Source organism: Thermochaetoides thermophila (genome assembly GCF_000221225.1).
Source record: "Thermochaetoides thermophila DSM 1495 unplaced genomic scaffold scf7180000011822, whole genome shotgun sequence".
NCBI lineage: Eukaryota > Fungi > Ascomycota > Sordariomycetes > Sordariales > Chaetomiaceae > Thermochaetoides > Thermochaetoides thermophila.
In genome coordinates this window covers 1812481-1820300 of record NW_006383038.1, presented here as the reverse complement: position 1 = coordinate 1820300, position 7820 = coordinate 1812481, and the positions used below count along the sequence as shown (strand labels likewise).

The window sequence follows — 7820 nt, the reverse complement described above, 5'->3', positions numbered from 1 at the left end:
CTTCTTCTTCTTCTTCTCCTTCTCCTTCTCCTTCTTCTTCTTCTTCTCCTTCTCCTTCTCCTTCTTCTTCTTCTTCTTCTTCTTCTTCCCCATCTTCTTGTTGCCCCCCCACTGCAATACTTTCCTGCTCCTCTTCCACATCAACCCCCAAACTCCTAAGCATATCATCATCCATATCCGTCAACTCCTCACTCAAGCTGCGCACCGCTTCCCGCCCCGTGGTCCAAGTCTCTTCCGCGAGGGCGGTCGTGCCGTGCGGTTCAAAGCCCGAGAGGTACCAGGGAACTCCTCCCTTGGTTAAGAATGAGTCATCCTGTACATTGGCAGGGAGAGAGTAACCTGAGGGAGGGTCGGGGGCAGTGGTTGTTATGATCGGGAGCGTTGACCCAGAAGCGGTAGGGGCTGGGACTGGGTGGCTAAAGGAAGAGGTTGATTGAGGAGGAGTCAGGGGGTCACTTTCTGGCGGAGCGGTGGTAGTTGGGTTGTTGATGGTGATGGAGGAATCTAGCTGGAGGGTAGCAGTTGTATACGGACCGCCTGGGAAGGAGTTAGGGGAGAGGTTCCCGGGGGGGTTGTGGTGTTTTGCAGCTTCAGAGAAGCCGTTTATGAGGGCTTTGGCCTGTTGTTGCTGGTTGTGTTCATTGGGTTGCGGGGGGGTTCCTTGACGGGAGAGGTGGGCGGAGGTATCGACCTTAATCTCATCCGCGCTAACCTCCACCGATTGCTCCTTCACATCAGGCATGGGCTCATCCAGGTCACCCTCAGCATCCCCATCCGGCTCGCCTTCGGCATCTTCATCATGCCCTGTGCTCTGGTCCACAACAATAATCTGCCCATCGGCCGGGGCATCGGCCATGTCGACGTCCTCCTGGTCGGCCGCGACAGACGCGGGATTGGAGACGGTAATACTCGCCGCCTGCTGCGCCTGCTTGATGTCAAGACTAGCTTCGAGCATGGCCTCGAGCTGCGCGCGCAGCTCATCGTAGGGCTTGTTGCAGATGTCGGCCTCGGCTCGGAGGGCGGACTCGAGCATCGGCTGGACGGCGCGGACGATGCGCTTGGCGAGGCGGCGGCGGTCGCGGGCTTCGGCGTAATTGTTGCTCTTGTTGGGCGATGCATCGATGGGGTCTGGTCGGACCTCCTGGGCGGACGGTGCAGGATCGGTGTTGATGCCCGTGCAGATAGCCTGGCAGAAGTCGTGGGTGAAGAGCAGGGTCGTTGTGTAGAAGCGCTCGTCGAGGCGATCCTGCATCTCTAAGAATGCCTTCTTAAAGACGTTCTTGTCGAGACTAAAACGCATGTTAGCATACCATCCTTTTCATCTGCGCAAACGCGAATTCGGACTTACGAGAATGCCTTGTCCAAAACAGGCTGCAACTCCCTCGCCACAGGGAAGTAGCACGTATCAACAAAATCCTGCTCCATCTCCACGGCCTCGTACTTATCCGCCTCTCTCTCGACAACCTCCTCCGTAATCCCCCGCAGCTGCTCCAGATCCGCAATCAGCGTCCGACAAAAATCTATCCGCCTCGACAGCCTCGTTTTCCCAGTCGGGCCCATAGCAGCAAAATTCCTCCTGGTCAACTCCATACTCGTGAACGTCTCCATCTGCAGCTGCAACCTCTTCAACAGGGCCGCCCCACGCCTCGCTTCCCTCTTCAACGTCCAATACCGACAGCACTCCCCCACAAAGTCCTTCCTCTTGCGGATGGGGAATCGTGCGAGGGCGCTCTCAACCACATCAAACACAGCCTGCGGGATGATTGGCGCGCCCGAGGGAAGCTTCCACATATTCTTAGGCGGCTTATCCTTCTTCTTATCTCCTCCACTCACGCCGTTCTTGAGCGCCTCATCCGACGCGTGGTGCTCGGGGACAACATTCTGGTGATAATAATGATGATGCGTCTGGGCCAGCTGCAGCGCCGACGCGCGACTATCAGCCCAAATGCGGCCCTTCATGGTCTTCTTATAGAACTTCTTCGCCTCTCGCGTGGCCTCAGCAACCTTATTCTCCTGCGCATAATCCTCGGGACAGTGCTTGTCGCAGTATGCTTTCAGAGGCAGGGTCCCATCCAGCACAGCGAGCGCGCCCTGGCTATTCTTCATCTTAAGGTACAGCCGACAGCGGCGCGCACAGGTGACGTGGAAGGCTTGGTAGCAGTTCTTGTTGGAGCACTGGATGCAGGCGCCCATGCGTTGGTTGCATATGTAGCACGTCAGCTTCCAGCGCGTCTTGGGCACCTTCTCGACCTCCATGACGGGCTCCATGAAGGTGTGGTTGCCGAGGGAGACCTCGGGAATCCACATGGCACACAGCAGATGGGCCCATTTGGAGGAGTTGGTTCGCTTGAAAGCGCCGTCTGTGTTGGGGCAGAAAATGCAAGTCTAAAACGGATAGGTTAGCGTCGGCCAGTCAAAACATGGAACGTGATTTTGGGGCCCACGACATACCGGAATGCCGCGTCCAATAAGCTGGCACTTGCGACAGAGCCATTGGCCCTCCGGAATAAACGGAACACCGTAGCACTCCTGATGGACGGCCAAATCGCAGCCATCACAGAAACGATGGCGTTGGTGTTCTCGCAGTCGCCATCGTCGCAAATAGCGCACTTGCTGTCCTGCTCCTCGCCCACGTGCGGCTCGCCATTAACCGCCGCCGCCGAGCTGGAGCGGGGCCGATGCGTCTGCGGGGGCTTCGGATTCGGCTTAGGTATCCTCTTCTCGAGCGCATGCCACTCCTTCTCAATCTTGGTGATCGCGATCTCGAAGATCTCGCGCGTTATCGGGTCCAGGTCGTTAGCCTTGCGCTGCGCGTTCAGTTTCTCCAGCCACATGTCGTCTTGCTCGTCCATGTCGTACTCGACACGTCCCACGTTGCCGGCGGGGTTTTGCACAGCAGCCTCGCCGTCGAGCTTGCTCACACCCCACTGCTCGATTTCCTCATCCAGGTTCGCGTCGCTGGCCTTAATCAGCCTGCGCTCAGGCCGGATGAAGTGGTCGCTCTCTTGGTAGCCCACATTCGACATGGACTTGTCGACATATCGCGCCTGGCCAAACGATTTGCTCTCGAACAGCGCAACCCGATTGGTCCTGCGGTATGACGGCATCTTCAGGTCCAGGCGCTCTTTGGAGGTCTGGCCGTAGATGGGTAGCGGTTTAGGGATCTTGGGCGCCGGGGCCGGTTCGGGGGGCCGGTTGGCATACAGAGAGACCGAGTCGCGCGGCGGCCTGCCAACACGACGCCTGCTGGGTGTCTCTGGAGGCACAGGGCCAGCGCCAAGGGTAAGTTTGCCCTCCTGGGGCTGGCGACCAGGTGTTCCGTTGGCAGCATCTTCCGCAGCCGGGGCGGCGCTGCCAGTATTATCCTGTTTGGTAGGCAAGGCCGTGCCGTTCACAGCGGGCGCGTCGGGCCCAGTCTGGCTAGCAGCCTGTGGCTGTTGTTGACCTGGTTTCACGAGCCCATCGACCTCGGCAGCCGCATATACCATGAATATGCCATCGATATCGAGGTTGGGATGGAACTCTTCCCAACCGCGCTCCTCGCGCGGCTTATAGCCCTCATTCTGCACGACGGCGGCGGCGACGGCAGCGGCGGAGCTGTACTGCATATCGTCTTGCTGGTCGCGGTTGACGGCAGAGGCAGCGTTGGCGTTGCGCAGGCGGGTACTTCGCTCGCGGCGCGGATATGCGGCGGTGGGAGACGACGTGCGCTGCGACGCGCGGGGTCGCGCCGACGCTGACGCGGTACCGGTAGAAGTGGAGGCGCCGTGGGACTCGGTGGGGATCTCGGTGCCGTCCTCCTCAACGAAGCGCCCGCCGCCCCCGGGCCCGCCAGGGATGTAGCGGCGTCGTTTCGGCGGCGGTTCGGTAGTCGGCGCGTCTGCGGCTGCTCGTCGGGACCGCGACGCGCTCGCGGATCCTGAGGTTCTGGGTCGGCCGCGGGGACGGCCCCGGGCGGTGCGTCTCGGGGTTGCGGGCGATGGAGCCATGGCCCGATGGCTCTCTCGAGGCCAGGAGATGTATATCAGATGGACGTATTGGTCCGATGTAGGGGATCGTCGTCGTCAGGGGAGGATAAGGGGGCGCAGTGTCGCTTATCGTGGGGTCAGTTGCGGCGGGCAACGGCTGGACTCGGGCATTTGGTTGCAAGAGCAAGGAGAGGCCCTGCCTGATGCGACCGTATGCCCGGAAGCCTCTCTTCGTGTCGCTGCGATGGCTGGCGATAGGCAAAGGTTGGACAGTCTCGTGGTGTAGCGACGACGTGACGTTCTGGAAAACAGGAGCTGTCGCGTGCCAATAGCCAATCAGCGTCTCCAACACCTTTGGTGGATCTCTTTGCCCCACCCTTTTGTGCTTATGTAAATGCAGCCGCAATCTGCAGGTCCGAGCGTCAGCAAGGGATGGAGCAAAAGTCACATGCACGTGCATGCATCCTGTCTCTTGGAGCTCTAGAAAGACACTTGGAACGTACACCGCGGATGAGCTTCGTTTTGGCGTCGCCGATGAGGTTGGTGATGCTGTAGTCGAGAAATGATCCTGCAAAATAATTCTGCTAATTTGTGGAAGGATTGATCTTGAAGTGTCTGCTCCCACAAATTTTCTTTGTGTGGTCTGGAAAAGTTCGATACGTAATTTTTTGGCTTGGAATTGCTTTTGTGTCGATGCTTTACCAGCACCAAATCATCACTCGCATTCCCTGGCGGAGTCCCCACAACCCCAACCATCCAAACACTGGCATCATGGGCCCCGCCCGTTCACGCTGAAAACAACATCTTCGCAACAACAGAGCTTCAGCCAAATTTTACTGTGTTCTGTATTGTTTTGCGGTTGAGACGAGGCATTTGAGTGCTCTGCGACTGCACTGCTCACATTGTTTGTCAACTTCACCATTCTGTCGCATGCCAGAGGAAAAATAGACTCACCAAAACTTTTCCCATCTCCCCTCAAGATATGTATGATCCCACCATTGCCGGCGGCAGGCCCGTAGGGCTGAGATCTCGATCGTAGGTTTGCGGCATTGTGCTCCCAATGACGTGGTCGGCTTTTTCATGTGAGCCTTGGCGCACGATGCCGACCCCAACCCCAACGAACCCCGCGACGTGTTCCCATTGTTTCCACTTTCCCTTTCCATGAGCAAAAACTCATGCCAGGCCAATCAGCGATGTGCACGACAAAGCCAGCTGTTCATGATGCGACTCCATCCTTCCGACCTTGCCGATTGCCTGCCAGCCCTGACCCTGACAATGACGAGCGAGCTTTTTTTCGATGTCATGGTTTTCTCGCCGATCGCAGTGATTGGCTTCTTTGCTCAACAGCATGGCCATTCCGATCATGAGCAGCCCACACACCATCCACCGACGACGATGTTCAGTGCAACCCTTTCACTGTTCTCACTCACTTCACTCACCCTGTCGGTTCTATCCAATTGCTACGTAGCCATATGGCTGAGCTCTGAAACCAGCACATTTGTCGACTGTCACCTGACTTCTCGATAGTCCCATTCTCCTCCGCTAGGACTTCCAGATTGCATTTACTGGGTTAGAAATCCCAGTGAGGTGTCACAATCCTGGTCTATCTCATTTCCAGCCCCGCCCCGCTGAGAATGACCCTGTTCAATCGTTCTAAGATCCCCGAAACATTTGAAATGTTTTCATGCTTACTTTGGACATCCCAGGCGCACCTAGACAATTTTTGCCCACTATAGAGAGATCTAAAGGAGAGGTCACATTAGGAAAGATTTCCCCCATATCCTGCTTTGCCGTAATTTTGACGGATAAACCAATGGAGCTTCTTTGTTTGTCTGATGGAGTGCCCTGCTGGATATCTTGTCCACAGTTAGCAACGTGTGTAACACAAACTCCAGAACCATTCTATTGAGAGAGGATCATCAAGAAACACGTGGAGGACGTGGGGTAAATTTCATTAAGTGATCCTACCATTAGCGACTGGGAATGTTGCAACTTTCATTGCTTTTCCATCTGCAAAAATTGCTAGGCAAACGCTGCAATTTTCATCTGCCTTCCTTGTTCTGGAAGGCTCTGGCTAACAGAGAGGAACACCTCAGATTACCATATAGTTGACCAAGGAACACTACCTGATTCTGTGTGCAGTTGCCATCAAGCACAATCAAATCGACCAGACAATGGTCATTGAACATGCATCACAGATCAAATCTCGGAATGATTTACTTGTCTCAATAATAACGCTCAATTCAAAACGCAACACAATGTTATGCTAAGCTACCTCAGTTCCTGTAATACCACGCATTCTGCTATACCCAGTCTGCCAGCTCATGATCCTTCTTCCCCAGAGTTGCAGTCGCTCGTGCTTGCTCACCAAATTGTTCAGATGATGCAAGACCAAGATTAAAAGCTCAATACACAAACATCAATGCTTACTCGGTAGGTTGAGATAATAAAGTGTGAACAAACTTCAGTGCAAACACCAACACTTGAGAGGAGAATGGCAGGAAGGGAAGGAAGCAGAGCTTCATAACACAACAAACAAGGTTTACTCAATCAACAGCAGGACAATTGTGAAGGGGAAGAGCGTGGGGGGGGGGGGGAAGGGGGAGGAGAGAAGGGATAAGGCCAGATGGTACTCCTCTCATTCTCCAAAGCCAAACGAAAAACACAACAAATGCGCAAACGCAAAGGCGGAGCAATGCAAAACAATACGAAGTAAAAAGACACCACATCGCCATCATACCTTCTGTGAACAAGATAGGTATCATTTTCTCCCTTTTTGTGCCTTCCCAACCATCAGCCTTTTTATTTTTTATTTTTTTTTTTACCACGCAAAGTTTGCCACACCTGATACCGCACACCACTTTTTGTTTTTCTCAATCTGCCAGACTGTCATCTTCATTGAGTCATAAACCTCCCCACAATCACCGACAGAAAGTAGACCCAACATCATTTTTGTTTTGCGTTCCGATACTCATACACCAGCAGAGCAAAATACCGCCATAACCACCTTCGACCTCAACCTCAAAAAAAAAAACAAATCTCAACTGTGTATAACATTAACTGAGGCAGATTGACAAAAATTCCATTCCTGACCTAGCTCATCAGCCACTCTGTTGTCATTCATTCCACCTGAGTCTGCCAAATCCGCACAAGTACTTTGAGTAGACTAACACCATCATCATAACAAGGTATACTGACAGATTGGCAGCCAATAACAACATTAGAGAGATGCGTGAAATCAATGAGCAAAATACTCCAAACTCCAACAACCAATCGGCCGTCATCATAACCACCCACCCAATTCCATACATTGATCGAATGCGGATGCAAATGCAGAGAGAAAAGCAAAAATGCGATATTAATGCAGGTGCAATGCAGAAATGCAATGCTATGAATGCATTAAGAAGGGATAAATGTATGCAATGAAGTGATTTGGTGAGAAGAAGTGAAAGGGATGGTATATAGTGGCAAGCAAATGCTTACCCACTCACACAATACCCTCGATTTGTCCACCCCAGGAGATGCTGTGAAAGAGCCACCCGACCAACCTCAAGGACCCATACGAGTTGTTCATCGTTACTTGTCGTGTCACCACGCCACACTGCCGGTATGTCATATCCATGTTCATAACGATAACATAATCGATCGATATTGCTTTTGTCCCCTAACGCCAGCCCAAGCTCAATGCATGCCACAGAAGAGTACAAGGAGAACCACAATCACCTAACAAAATGCCTAAATCGAAGTTCTTCCTGCGGCTCCTCCCTATGTTATCAATGGCAATCATATCCGCCAGCACACAATCCCCTCCTTTCCTCTGCTCTGATCAGATGCTCGAAATAAAGACAAAAA

General features: G+C 53.7%; 1 protein-coding gene across 1 annotated transcript in view; it reads right to left on the bottom strand.

The window, feature by feature from the left end:
• CTHT_0069350 (uncharacterized protein) overlaps nucleotides 1–3989 on the bottom strand; it is a gene marked incomplete at both ends in the record, with an annotated part of 4202 nt that extends 213 nt beyond the window's left edge. Inside the window, 4 exons of the mRNA XM_006697152.1 lie at nucleotides 1–111; nucleotides 206–1289; nucleotides 1349–2385; nucleotides 2445–3989. The exon at nucleotides 1–111 is cut by the window's left edge and continues 213 nt beyond it. Of these exons, the coding sequence (XP_006697215.1) occupies nucleotides 1–111; nucleotides 206–1289; nucleotides 1349–2385; nucleotides 2445–3989 (3777 nt within the window). The remainder of the gene's footprint in view (nucleotides 112–205; nucleotides 1290–1348; nucleotides 2386–2444) is intronic.
• Nucleotides 3990–7820: the final 3831 nt, after the last annotated feature.